Below are 14,958 nucleotides of genomic sequence, written 5' to 3'. Positions count from 1 at the left end.
CGACGATCCTGCGACTCCAATGCATTCTCTTTCAATGGAGGCGACTCGCAGCAAGGCGAACAAGAAAGGGAGTTGAAAATGAAAATGGAAAAGCAGTTGATGAAACACAACTAAGAGACGACTAGTGATGACGCTGGCAAAAAAGAAGAAAAAAAAAAAAAGAAAACCTCCCAAGATGCCTTTCGGTCCGCAACACTTTGATGCGGTGTGGTTACGTTTCATGAGCCAGCCACTGGGCGGTGTACATTCGCTTTCATCGGAGATCCAACAAAAATAAATAAATAAAATCACTCGCTGCGAACCTGTGTTTGGCGCTTCGTTTTGAATCTGCGCTGAAAGTGCATTAAATGAAACTTATTAAGCTGTTCCAACTTTTTGTTTGTTTGTTCGTTTTTTTGTTTTTTTTTAATTGGTTTTTCATCATCACGAGTTTTCTTTTGACAAAAAAAAAAAAAATGAAGAAACTCCCAAGATGCCTTTCGGTCCGCAACACTTTGGTGCGGTGTGGTAATGTTTCGCTAATCAGTCGCATACGGCTGTGCATGCTGTTCTATCGGGGAATGTTATTCCCGTGGACGAAGAAACAAGCACAACCGCTCGTTTTGTGGTGGCTCGTCGTCGTCAACAACAACAAGAGAGGAACTAACATTTAAATGCGCGCCAACCTCCCCGGCGTGCTTCACGTGACGGAGACGGTTCAACGGTGATCCATCGGGTAAGCTTGACACGCACAGTATATACATATATATTGTGACACACGCACACACATTCATTTACACATGGACGCGTCAACATGCCTCGCAGACGACAAAATATTGGACGCAGCACCCTTGCAGCGAGACGCATGCGACTGATGAGATCTAACGAGTTGGAAGTCGAAAGGAGGACACGATTGGACGACCTCAATCAAAGAGCACGAATCTATCTTCAAAATGAAGAGCCAGAGCAACGAAGAGCACGACTGGACGCCCAGAGTCGAAGAGCGCGAACCTACCTTCAAAATGAGGCGCACGAAGAAAGAAGAGCGCGACTAGACTCCCAGAGTCAAGGAGAGAGGAACTACCTTCAAAATGAGGGGCACGAAGAAAGAAGAGCGCGACTAGACTCCCAGAGTCAAGGAGAGAGGAACTACCTTCAAAATGAGGGGCACGAAGAAAGAAGAGCGCGACTAGACTCCCAGAGTCAAGGAGAGAGGAACTACCTTCAAAATGAGGGGCACGAAGAAAGAAGAGCGCGACTAGACTCCCAGAGTCAAGGAGAGAGGAACTACCTTCAAAATGAGGGGCACGAAGAAAGAAGAGTGCGACTAGACTCCCAGAGTCAAGGAGAGAGGAACTACCTTCAAAATGAAGAGCCTGAGGAAAGAAGAGCACGACGAGACTCCCAGAGTCAAGGAGAGAGGAACTACCTTCAAAATGAGGCGCACGAAGAAAGAAGAGCGCGACTAGACTCCCAGAGTCAAAGAGAGAGGAACTACGTTCAAAATGAAGAGCCTGAGGAAAGAAGAGCACGACGAGACTCCCAGAGTCAAGGAGAGAGGAACTACCTTCAAAATGAAGAGCCTGAGGAAAGAAGAGCACGACGAGACTCCCAGAGTCAAAGAGAGAGGAACTACCTTCAAAATGAAGAGCCTGAGGAAAGAAGAGCACGACTGGACTCCCAGAGTCAAAGAGAGAGGATCCACCTTCAAATTGAAAAACCTGAGGAAAGGCGAGAATGGTCGCTTGACCTGAGCCAAAGAGCACGAACTCACCTTCAAAATGGACATCCACAGGTAAGAATGGTGCACCTGCAAGCTCAAATTGCTCGATCATCAATAGTCAACGAATAACATCATCTCGATGGTTTCGAGCTGTCTTTAATTGTGACGCGCCCTTTTGAGCGCAGATTGAATCCAAAGCGCCAAACAGTTTCTCAGCGAAGAGGAATTCATTTTTGCTTGTACTGTGTGTGCGTGTGTCATGTGTTTTATATATATATATATATACACACGCATATACCCGTGCTCCGCACAGAGTTGAATGGGTGGCATCAGGTGGATGAGGCATAATAGTTGATGTTATGGGAAGCTGTGGAGGGTGTCATTCGGGATGTGATGCGCTATGGTTACCTGTCCTTAGTTTTCTAAAGGACCTCCCTGTAGATGACATTTTGGGTGAGTGTCTTGTTGCTGATTCGTCCTTGTGAGGAATTATTGTCCACTTTGATAGATATATTGGAGTGACCTCTTGCACGTGAAAATGCAACATATAGTTGGCCATGGGAGAACACAGGGGCTGGGAGGTATATTCCGAGTTTGTCAAATGTTTGGCCCTGGGATTTGTTTATGGTCATGCGAGATTGACTGTAAATTGCATCCTCTGCAGTGTGACTGGAAGGTTGGCGTCTGATGGGGCAAGTTTAACATGATATAGGCCTAGCCCGAGACTGAGCAGGAGCAGTGGAGTGTGACTGAATCAGAATGCAAATTTCAATGAACGGCACTTTTTAACGCACATCCGACGATCGAACACCGCTTGGACGCTTTAATTTGAAGACCGCACACGCAAGACACAACACAGGTAACGATGGCGGTTGATATTGACAATTAATGCAATGAACAGCAGTTGTTTGGGTGCATCCGTCACTCGACCACCTCTTTAATTTGAACAGTTAACATGCACGCCATCAAGGTACAGAATCTATTGTCGGACACCGCGCTTTCGAAGAACAAAGAAAATAAGAGAATCCGGGCAATGAAGGGATGACCTCATACCCGTTCCCTGGTCCCCCCTACCTTCAGATTTGATGTTATCTGGACGTTGGCCTATTGCAACTTATTTTCGGGTGTTTTTAATACGTACGTTGGATTTCGGACACAAATTGACAGTCTAAGAGGGCGTGTTCAGTCCGGAAAAGAGCCAATCGGGGTACATCATGTTGGCAGAGCTCTGTTGCTCATCGTTCCCCTCCTTCAACGCTGATTTTTAAAACATGACAACCATTGCTGATGTTCTGAGCTATACTAGTTATTATCAGTTGTGTTTATGTTCAGTGTTTGATGCAATGAGTACTCCTTAACTCGAGTTCATATTTTTTGGATCGATGGCAGCACTTACCGGACAGCAGTTCAGCGATGGCGACCGAACGGGAATAAATGCGGCCGTCGATGGGTTGAAAATCTTGTTGAAGCCACGTTGTCATCCAATTCCAGCTTAGAAATTTAGTGCATCATCTTCGTCACATTAAGAAAATCCAGTATATGGGAAATTACCACATTCCTGCCGGCACAGACATTTACAGAAATAATATGTTTTTTTAAATAAATCTTTACTTTAAATACAATGTTTCTTGTTAATTTTTTGTGTCAAATTCACCTTCTGAGGTAGTCAGCATGTGCAGAAGAGGGTTTAACATTGCAGACGCTGTTTTCAAGGAGTGGTATTACGCCTCTTGGTGGTGACAGTCTGTCGACGACAGACGTAATGACGTCAGCGAATGGCCGATGATGTCATGACGGAATTACGCCTCTCAGTGGTGACGTCACACATCGCCATGCAAACGAATGTATAAATTAGAAAATCGCCCAAAATTCCGAAACCTCTCCGTCTGGCACGATCTCACACAGCCCATGGTGTTCATTCGACCTCAGAGCACCCGCATGGCAAAGGTGGTGACAATCCGTCCGGCAGTTTTGGAGGAGATACGTCAAATTACACGCAGACGTTAACAGAAATAATATATAGATATACATATATATATATATATATATATATATATATATATATATATATATATATATATATATATATATATATATATATATATATATATATATATATATATATATATATATGTGTGTATATATATATATATATATATATATATATATATATATATATATATATATATATATATATATATATATAAATATATATATATATATATATATATATATTTATATATATATATATATATATATATATATATATATATATATATATATATATATATATATATATATATATATTGTTGTGGTTACCAGATTCGCAAACCACCATTCAGGTCCCTTAGGTGAGGTATCTCGGTAAGTGCATGTGTAGTTAGGCCCAAACCCGTTGTCTAGTGGGAATACATGTCATTTATACGTGCTGCGACTCTTCAGGATAGCCGTTTTTCTTTTACTATCTTTATTTTGGACCAACCGCCAGGATTACCATCACAATTACAACCACAACCACCGCTTCACCACAACCGCCACGACCTTCCCGTCACACCTCGCCACCGTAGCATCGCCACCGTTCTTGCCCCGCTGTGGGTACCGGTGTTGGACTCATGCAGAACGCGCGTCGAACAGCGTGTACAAAATCACGGATTTTGTGCTTCAAAAACGGATCAAAAACGACACACGCCCACTTTTTGCCGTCCAATCGGTGAGCGAGGGGCGAATTGGCCCCGCCTCCAGAACGATCGATATATGCAAATTTGTGGATCAAAAAGCCTTCACGCCCACTTTTTCTCGGGCCAATTGGGAGCGAGGTGAAAGGTCAAAGGCGAAGTTACGGGGGGATAAAAGGACGGTGTTCGTCAGTCGGGAGAGAGTCGCAAACGAGAGCGAAAGAAGTCTGGAGCCCGAAGCCTGCAGTGGCTGGAGAAGCTGAAGAGAGTCGGACGAGGGGGTGCTCGCGTCGGTGCCAGGAGCTGCACGCCCGAGGGAGGCCGGCAGCGCGACCTGGCCGAGGTGGAGACGCACACCAGGGATAATAAAGATCCTCTATACCCCGAGCATCAGCAACCCCCTCCTGTTTCCCCCCGCGCTGAGATAGTGCGACCAAGGGGGCCCCGTTCCCACCCCCTGCCAGGCACTGTCCACGAGGCCCGCGGGTTGCGGGGCCATCGCCGCTCCGCGTCTCATCACCAGACGGGTAGGCCCGACCCGGTCTCGGCCTCAGGCCGCCTCATTCTTGAGGGTATTTCTTTTCCTTGGTTTTGGGTATGTGTTGTCGGCGCCGTCTGTGAAGTAGAATTGTATAAGTGTTGCCGTGTGCTCGGTAGTCGGTATTAGCTCTGCACTGTGTTTTCACTTTTATGTTTGCTTTTTGTGTAAATGGAATTGTGTTTTCTTTTTTGTGTGCATTTGGTGGAATTGTATTTGTGTGCTTTCCGTTCGTCGCGAATAAATGTGCTTTATTGTTGAACTGTTCTCCCGCTTCGCTTCGTCTTTTCCTCCATTGAATCCCCATCTTGCTTCACGTAAAGGGTTGGTAGTGGGCTGAATACGCCCGATAATTAATCGAACCGTCGAGGTCGACGATAACACCGCTCGGTTATTCTGATAGTACGGAACGGGTCGCTTAAGTGGCCCGTGTCCGAAGTCGACCTGCGGCGAGGTGCGATCGCCCGGTCTACCCTCCGCGTGGGTACTTAGGTAGTTCGAATTTGGCGAGCAACCCTATCCCACGCGGGGGCTGATTGGCTCGATCGCGGTGAGACCGAAAGGTCCACCCGTGACTGGTTCCCGGCGTTAGTCCGAGAGGGTCACGACTGGATTGTCCGTCCGGTGGGCGACGTGCCGCGATTCGAGTTACGTGGCCGTCCGCACGCCGGCGGGCGCGAAGACCGCGACACTGGTGTCAGGTCGTGCGATACAAATTCATCGCCCTCCTCGCGGCACTGGTATCGGAGAACAGGAAAACGGGCTCTCCTGTCTCCGGCTAAATTCACGGGAATCGGTCCAGGGGTGAGAGAAGCGACCCCCGATTCCCTCCAAATTGCGAGCGAGCAAATTAACCCTTCACGAGAAGCAAGATGGCGTCTCAAGGCGAGCGGGTGCCGGGTGGATTAGGTATGTGTAATAGTAATGTAGAATCCATGGCTCAGGACGAGATCACCGTGCAAGAGAAACCCGTACCAGAAGGTTGGGAAAGGCATCGATGCAGTTCATCTGGTCGGTTTTTTTATTATAACCCCACCGCTAAATGTAGTCAGTGGGAGTGGCCAGGGCAGGTGACAATACAGCACGTTATGGAACTCGTGCAGAGCATAAATGACAAACTGGATTACAGGAATGCCGAAATGAAAGAAAGGAACAACGAAATGAAGAGAAATACGCAACAAATGGAAAATAAAAAAATGGATGGAAACGCACTCGAAGCGAAAAACCAAATGAAAGAAATGCGGGGTGAGATGCAGAGCATGGGCATAGGCCTGCAGGCAGGCATTATGGCAATGGCGAGGAGCGAAACGCGGACCACGGGCGAGAAAATGGCGCTGCCACGTGCTGGGACGAACGAGCTGGGGGGAGTGCAACGGCTGTCAGGCCCGCGGTCGGGGCGGGCGAGAAAATAATTCGGGAGACGTGTAAGACGAGACACGAGGTAAAGAAGGTATTAGAAAAATTAAAAGAAAGCCAGGAGGAGACAGAGGAGGGATTGAAGGTCGAAACGGTGGAGTGTGAGAAAAGACTTCAAGACATGAAGAGAGTTGATAAGCTGGGACTGGAGGGAAAAACGGAGACAGAGGAACTGGGAAGACGGGTAGAAAACCACAAGCGCAAGCCGGAAGAACAGTTAGAAGCCAAAGCAAAGTCTGAGTGTGCGGAGATGGGAAAGGAATTGGAAAAGAAAGTTTCTGAGTTACAGAAACACCAAAACAAAGAGAGGGAACTACAAAACGAACTGAGAGTGTTAAAAGAGGAAAGGAAGAGAACGGAAAATGAAACTTTAAGAAACCACACTGTACAGATCGAACAGCTGGAAGCGAAGGCCAGACTAAAGAATGAGGAACAAGAAAGAGTAATGAAGGAAGAACGAATGAGACAGGAGAAAGAAATCAGTCAGTTGAAAGAAATGACGAGATTGCAGAAGGAGGAACAAGAAAGACAGTGGAATAGAAAACTGAAAGAGTATGAATTTGAAACTGAACGACAAAAGGAAAAAAATAGGTTTGAATACGAGGAGAAAGTAAAGGAGCAAGAAATGAAGCAGGAAGGAGAAATCAGGAGATTGAAGGACACAACGAGATTGGAGAGGGAAGAACGAGAGGAACAATGGAATAGAAAACAAAAAGAACATGAATCTGAGGTTGACCAATTGAAAGAAAAGCTGAGGCTGGAGTACGAGATAGACAAAGAACAGCGAATGAAACACAAACAGGAGATTAACCAAATGAAGAAAACCATGAAACTGGAGAAGGAAGGACAGGAGAGGAAACGAGGAAGGGTAATGAGACAGCAGCAAATGAAACACAAAAAGGAGATTAACCAAATGAAGCAAACCATGAAACTGGAGAAGGAAGGACAGGAGAGGAAACGAGGAAGAGTCGTGAGAGAACAACGAATGAAACACAGGAAGGAAATGAGCCAATTGAAAGAAACGATGAGATTGGAAAACAAAGAGCAGGAGGAACAGTGGGAAAGAAAACAACAACTCTATGAGTGTGAAATTGAACAACTAAAACGGAGGGAGAACGAACAGCTAATGGGGCTCAGAGAGAAAGAACGACTCAGATGGGAAAGGAAAAGGAACCAGGAAGAGACAGAAAAAAGGAACCAGGAGAGAAAATGTATAGAGACACGGGAGACAGACAAAATAGAGGAGAGACTGCACGATGAAGACGGGGTAAGTGACGCGCACACACACACGGAGGTAGTGGAGGACAATGGGGGTGAGCTCGCGGAGCGTGTAGAGACCCAGTGCGAGCACCTGGATGGCCTCCTCCAGGAACGAGGGGAGGGAGTCTGCCCCCTTGAGGCGAGTCACGACCAGGTGAGTTCAGTCGTGCTTTGCGAGGTTGAGGGGACGGGTGCTGTGGACGGGTGCACGGAGAGCTTGGGGGGTATAGAGGCCCCGGAGACCCTTGTGGGGACACAAATCCCCAGTGTGGTTGTCCCTGTGTGTGTGGTGCAAGGCGTGGGTGCGTCCCCGTGTGTGGAAGCGACCCCGTGTGTGAGTGGTGTGGTGGCGATGGTGCCAGAGTGCGTGCTTCCCAGCACGCCGGGTGTGGATGGGGCACCGTGTGTGAGTGAGGCCGTGTGTGTGAGTGAAACGGCCAGTATGAGTGAGGCACCACGTGTGAGTGGTGTGGTGGCGATGGTGCCGGAGTACGTGCTTCCCAGCACGCCGTGTGTGGATGAGGCACGGAGTGTGAGTGAGGCACCGCGGGTTAGTGCCCCCGCGTGTGTGGGTGAGGCACCGTGTGTGGAAGAGACCGCGTGTGTGAGTGTCGCCGTGTGTATGAGTGAGGTACCGCGGGTGAGTGCCCCCGCGTGTATGAGTGAGGCACGGTGTGTGGATGAGGCACCGCGGTTGAGTGCCCCCGCGTGTATGAGTGAGGGACGTTGTGTGGAAGAGACCGCGTGTGTGAGTGTCGCCGTGTGTATGAGTGAGGTACCGCGGGTGAGTGCCCCCGCGTGTATGAGTGAGGCACGGTGTGTGGATGAGGCACAGCGGTTGAGTGCCCTCGCGTGTGTGGGTGAGGCACCGCGGGTGAGTGCCCCGCGCGAGTGAATGGAGCACCACGTGTGAGTAGTATGGTTTGTGTGAGTAGTGAGGCACGCGTGAGTGAACGGCCGTGTGCAAGGTCGCTGTGTGCCAGGGAGACCGTGTGTGTGAGAGAGCGGTATGAGAGGGAGATGTCGGTCGGCATGCGGGAGCACGCAGCCGCATCTCCCGGTGTGAATGTGATGGTGTGGACTGTGTGCGTCGTAACACGCAGGTGTGCGTGGGTCGAATGGAGACGGAGACGGCGACAGAGGAGAGAAAGCCGAGTAGCGGCTGGAGTTGTTTCGGGGACCGTGCCGGGTTCGCCCAGCAGTGAGCACGCGGTTCGTGCTGTGCAACGCACGAGACCGCCACGTGCTCGCTTGCGAGAGTGAAGTCCCGGTCCGGAAACGCACGCGGTGGATTTGCCGATCCCGCGGACGGACAAAGTTTAGGCAGGTAAATGGATTTGGACCGGACGGGTTCTCCACGCGATCGTGTGTGTTAAGCTCCAACGGGCAAAGCACATGTGTTCGCGTGGGGAACCCCTCGAGAAGTGGGGCTTGTGTTTTTTCTTTGCGCACAGTGACGTCATGGCTGCACGTGTGGTTGGAATCCGGCAGGAGGGGTATCTCTGCCGGATGGTCCCGTCCAAGGAGGGACGAGGAACACGTGCAGCTGCATGACGTCACGGGCAGGTGCAAAGTGCGTGAGCTCTGAGTTGCCGCGCAGGTGCTGCGCATGTAAAGAGAAAAAAAAAAAAAAGAACAGCAAGCCTCACTTTCGGGTGTACAGGATTCCTGGGCAAGGGGTGGAAGACCCCCTTACCTGGGCACAGGATGAAAACTAGTTAGGGGGAAGGGTTAGCTTAGTTAGACCGACTCCATGGGGCAGGGGTAAGTCCTCATGGAGTCCGTGGAATGGATTAGTTAGAGGGATTGTAGCCAGATTTAGGTGGGGAAATTGATTAATGGGATTATTTGGAGACAGTGACAGACTTGTGGATGTGTAGAGGGGACGTAGTTTAGCTACGTAGGTTAAAAGGAACGTGCTATAGTGTAAGGGACGACGTGGGAGCACGAGTTAGTTAGGGGGTGCAGATAGAAGGATGGCAGAGTTCAGTGGTGTGTGTGTTGAAGAGTTGGTGAGTGAAGTGGAAGCATGAGGTGAGCACTTGTTGAGTGAGTGAGGCCAGCGGGTCTGTGTGTGTGGAGTGAATGGGGAATGCATGGTGCGATGAGTGATTGGGGGGAGGAGTGACTCCCGCCCAAGGGACCCCGGGGTCAGTATAAAGTGAGTTAGGGGGTTAGTCAAATTGAAAAATGGAGGTCGTTTTGTTGTTGGTGGGAAAGTAGGCTCGAGACCCATTTGGAGGGGTGCAGGAGCCCTGTTGACGGGCTTGGGAGCGTGGCTGCGAAAGGTGAGTATCGCTGAGTGGGTACCCCGGGCACCAGGCTAGTCGGCCGCGGTAGGCCATGGGCCCATGGGGGGCCGGGATAGAGTAGTGGGCACGGGTGCGCCTGCTTGGTGCGGGGGCCCGGGGCGCCATTAGCCGCGTGGGCAGTGCAGTGGGCACGGGTGACCCTCGGAAAGGGGCCCGGGAGGCCGGCCTGCCACGTGTGCGTTTCAGGGGAGGTGCCATGGGGGGCACTCCCCGGTGTTAGGGAGCTGGTAGGCTCGGAGGCAGTGTAGTGCCCGGGGTGCCATAGCGGGAGATTCGGCAGAGGGTCGTGCCTGCCAAAGGGAGCCACGTGTCCCAGCCAGGAGACCGTGTGAGGGCACGGAGCGAAAATTGGGGGGCGAGGCCCGAAATTGTAAGGACACCAACACAGGCGACGGGAATCTGGGTTGTTAGAACCAATAGTTTAAGCGAGAGGCGCTTGTTGAAAGCCCCGGGGTAGTTTAGCAGTTAAATGGTTAGGGTAGATTAGGAGATGTACCCCTCCGCACCATCCATCCCCTCGCTGTCGTTGTGGGCCGCTGGACCCACTTGGTGTTAAGATCGCCGAACTCTGGGGAGGCCATTCTGAGGCTTCGTTGGGCCTCGACACAGGACGTTAGCTCTCCCTTATTCCCCTCTGGGAAGGGAACGTAGGGGTTGGGAGTAGGCTAGGTGACAGGATAGGTTAGCCGAACAAGGACGATAAAGGGGGTTAGGGGACGATTTATAGTGGGGGAGTAAAAATAAAAACAACAAAAAAATTAAGTTGGGGCTAAATTGGGGTTTGACAAATTAAGGGAGTGGGTAGGCACAGTGACAGGCAAAGGCGATAGGTTGGGAGGGAGACAGGTAGGTAGGTCCGAGCCCACCTTCCAAGTGGCCAGCACCACCGCACTCCCTCCACCAACCTCCACTGAACGGCAAAGGCTGGCCAGCTTCATCTGCTGGCTGCGTTGCTGCAAGGCAGAGGCCGACCAACTTCATCGGCAGCTGTTGTTTTGCTGCAAGGCCCGTGCCGGCTGGATCGTCTGCAGCTGCTGTGCTGCAAGGCCTGTGCCGGCCAGTTCATCTGCCGGCTGTGTTTGCCTGCAGCGGCTTTCTTCTGCGGGCTGTGTTTGCCTGCTGCCTTTGCCATGCCATGCCCACTGCCCACGTTCACCAGCCCCGTTCAATTTTTGCTTTGCCCCCCCCCCCCGTTCATTTCCATGTGCGCCAGGATCAAGGCAACAGTTTGCAAGCTGCGAGAACTGCCCTGTTGGCAGCTACAACACGGGCCTGCAGTGGCAGCCCGTGCACCGTGTTTTGCGTCCATCCATTCATCCATTCATTCGTTGTGCTCATTGCGTGTGCCACTTGAGCTGGCACGGAGACTGCGTTTGTGCAGCCCATGCACCGTTGTGGTTCACTGCATTCGGTCCATCCATTCATCCATCCATTCGTTGTGCTCATTGCGTGTGCCACTTGAGCTGGCACGGAGACTGCGTTGTGCAGCCCATGCACCGTTGTGGTTCACTGCATTCAGTTCAAACCGTTCATGCATCCATTCGTTGTGTTCATTGCGTGTGCCACTTGAGCTGGCACGGAGACTGCGTTGTGCAGCCCAAGCACCGTTGTGGTTCACTGAGTTCAGTTCAAAAGGGAAGGCCTTGGACTGCGTGTGAGCAGCCAGCCACGTTCCCTGTCACCTGCATTGTTTTGAGCCAGAGACTGCATGCGGGCAGCCTGGCTCCCTGCTAACTGCTTTCTTTGCAGAGTTCAATGATCCTGGGCCATGGTTTAGTGTAAGATTTGTAAGTTAAGGTAAGATGTACTGTACATATGAGTGCGCCCCCGGCATGTTTGTCTTAGCGCCGGCAATTTTATTTAAGTCGTCCGTGTGAGTGAGTTTGTTTAGATAGTTACGCAGCCCTCAGGTTATTTATTTTGGGGACACGAATACCATGAATGTCGCACTCAGGGATCCGTAGGTAAAGTGTACTAGGGGAAAACTACACATGATGGCACACGAAAATTTGACGACTCGGGACGAGTCTGTAAAAAGGGAAGGGGGTAGTGTTGTGGTTACCAGATTCGCAAACCACCATTCAGGTCCCTTAGGTGAGGTATCTCGGTAAGTGCATGTGTCGTTAGGCCCAAACCCGTTGTCTAGTGGGAATACATGTCATTTATACGTGCTGCGACTCTTCAGGATAGCCGTTTTTCTTTTACTATCTTTATTTTGGACCAACCGCCAGGATTACCATCACAATTACAACCACAACCACCGCTTCACCACAACCGCCACGACCTTCCCGTCACACCTCGCCACCGTAGCATCGCCACCGTTCTTGCCCCGCTGTGGGTACCGGTGTTGGACTCATGCAGAACGCGCGTCGAACAGCGTGTACAAAATCACGGATTTTGTGCTTCAAAAACGGATCAAAAACGACACACGCCCACTTTTTGCCGTCCAATCGGTGAGCGAGGGGCGAATTGGCCCCGCCTCCAGAACGATCGATATATGCAAATTTGTGGATCAAAAAGCCTTCACGCCCACTTTTTCTCGGGCCAATGGGGAGCGAGGTGAAAGGTCAAAGGGAGGGGGTCAAAGGCGAAGTTACGGGGGGATAAAAGGACGGTGTTCGTCAGTCGGGAGAGAGTCGCAAACGAGAGCGAAAGAAGTCTGGAGCCCGAAGCCTGCAGTGGCTGGAGAAGCTGAAGAGAGTCGGACGAGGGGGTGCTCGCGTCGGTGCCAGGAGCTGCACGCCCGAGGGAGGCCGGCAGCGCGACCTGGCCGAGGTGGAGACGCACACCAGGGATAATAAAGATCCTCTATACCCCGAGCATCAGCAACCCCCTCCTGTTTCCCCCCGCGCTGAGATAGTGCGACCAAGGGGGCCCGTTCCCACCCCCTGCCAGGCACTGTCCACGAGGCCCGCGGGTTGCGGGGCCATCGCCGCTCCGCGTCTCATCACCAGACGGGTAGGCCCGACCCGGTCTCGGCCTCAGGCCGCCTCATTCTTGAGGGTATTTCTTTTCCTTGGTTTTGGGTATGTGTTGTCGGCGCCGTCTGTGAAGTAGAATTGTATAAGTGTTGCCGTGTGCTCGGTAGTCGGTATTAGCTCTGCACTGTGTTTTCACTTTTATGTTTGCTTTTTGTGTAAATGGAATTGTGTTTTCTTTTTTTGTGTGCATTTGGTGGAATTGTATTTGTGTGCTTTCCGTTCGTCGCGAATAAATGTGCTTTATTGTTGAACTGTTCTCCCGCTTCGCTTCGTCTTTTCCTCCATTGAATCCCCATCTTGCTTCACGTAAAGGGTTGGTAGTGGGCTGAATACGCCCGATAATTAATCGAACCGTCGAGGTCGACGATAACACCGCTCGGTTATTCTGATAGTACGGAACGGGTCGCTTAAGTGGCCCGTGTCCGAAGTCGACCTGCGGCGAGGTGCGATCGCCCGGTCTACCCTCCGCGTGGGTACTTAGGTAGTTCGAATTTGGCGAGCAACCCTATCCCACGCGGGGGCTGATTGGCTCGATCGCGGTGAGACCGAAAGGTCCACCCGTGACTGGTTCCCGGCGTTAGTCCGAGAGGGTCACGACTGGATTGTCCGTCCGGTGGGCGACGTGCCGCGATTCGAGTTACGTGGCCGTCCGCACGCCGGCGGGCGCGAAGACCGCGACAATATATATATATATATATATATATATATATATATATATATATATATATATATATATATATACATGTCATGTCTGTCATGTGTTGTGTGTCACTGAACTCCCTCAAAGTTTTGTGGAATCGTAACAAACTTCTGGGCTGCACCCCGCTCTCCCATGTGGATTGTTGAAAAAAAAATTTGTTTTTAAACTTGAATCTTCAGCTTCAATTGCTTGTAACAATCCATTATCACGAATATTACAAATTAATTTACAAAATAAACGTTTGTGTGTGTGTGTGTGTGTGTGTGTGTGTGTGTGTGTGTGTGTGTGTGTGTGTGTGTGTGTGTGTGTGTGTGTGTGATAGCCAGAGGGTAAATCGACAAGGCTGAATCGTGAGTTCATTCAATGTCGGCTTTATTCAGCAAGAACAGGACAACCTGTAACAGCACAGATGTATAGCCAAGCCCGACGTATAATACAGCAACAAAGAATAATGAGAGCGCATACCTTTGCCAACGCTACATCCCCCCCCCCCCCAGAACCCGTTGATTGTGAGGGTATTTAATCCCATACCACATCTGCCATCTCATGTGTGTTATGATGGCTTAAAAACATAAAATTTCCTGCTGTTTGACACTGATTCACGTACATTGTATAATTTCTGTATGAACTCCCTGACCTTTTTGGGTGTCGGTGTCAAGTCAATCTGATGACAAGTGGTCACATTATAAGATATTATTTTCTGGCATTTTAGGGGCATTTAACACACACGAGTTTGTTTTTCGAAATAAGTTATTTATTGTGAACAAACATTCATTGTACAAAAATGACGATTTTGACCTTTTCATGACCTTGACCTTGACCTTTGTACTCTTAATTTTGTAATTGGTATTAGAGTGTGGGGAAAAGAACAGTCAACATTTTGGTGTTGGTTTCATGCAAATCGGATAAGAATTGACCGTGTTATGACTAAAACCGCACATTTTGCAATGTTGTGACCCCCCCCCCCACGACCTTTGACTCCCAACCGCTAATAAGGGTTATGACGTCATTGTGTCATGTCACATATCACAAGATGAGACATTGAATTCTGAACATTTTGACATTAGTTGCATGCAAATTGCATACAAATTGACCGTGCTATGGTAAAAAGACGATTTTGACCTTTTCATGACCTTGACCTTTGACCCGATCGCTCCCAATATCTAATCAAATGGTCCTTGGATAATAACCAATCATCCCACCAAATTTGCTGCGATTCAGTTCAATACTTTTGGAGTTATGCGAATAACAAACAAACAAACAAACACACATATTCACAAATAAATAAATAAATAAATACACAGCGATCAAAACATAACCTTCACAACAAAGTTTGCGAAGGTAATGATTAATAGCGAACGCGTTGAGCTTCAT

General features: G+C 49.7%; 1 protein-coding gene across 2 annotated transcripts in view; it reads left to right on the top strand.

The window, feature by feature from the left end:
* The first annotated feature begins 372 nt into the window (after positions 1-372).
* Positions 373-14,958, top strand: part of LOC147020979 (uncharacterized) — a 192,273-nt gene continuing 177,687 nt past the window's right edge. The window contains exons 1-2 of one of the 2 annotated variants that reach the window (XM_085890754.1): positions 373-1,774; positions 3,092-3,755. In XM_085890754.1, the coding sequence (XP_085746880.1) occupies positions 794-1,774; positions 3,092-3,136 (1,026 nt within the window). In that variant the 5' untranslated portion in view covers positions 373-793 and the 3' untranslated portion in view covers positions 3,137-3,755. Of the gene's footprint in view, positions 1,775-3,091; positions 3,756-14,958 lie in introns of those variants that run through there. The other variant, XM_085890755.1, reaches the window with a different exon arrangement.

Source organism: Eptatretus burgeri, chromosome 8 (assembly GCF_056783735.1).
Source record: "Eptatretus burgeri isolate ZD-2024b chromosome 8, Ebu_testis_v1, whole genome shotgun sequence".
NCBI classification, from domain to species: Eukaryota; Metazoa; Chordata; class Myxini; order Myxiniformes; family Myxinidae; genus Eptatretus; species Eptatretus burgeri.
The sequence above is the reverse complement of the archived record's forward strand: the minus strand, read 5'-3'. Positions and strand labels throughout refer to the sequence as shown.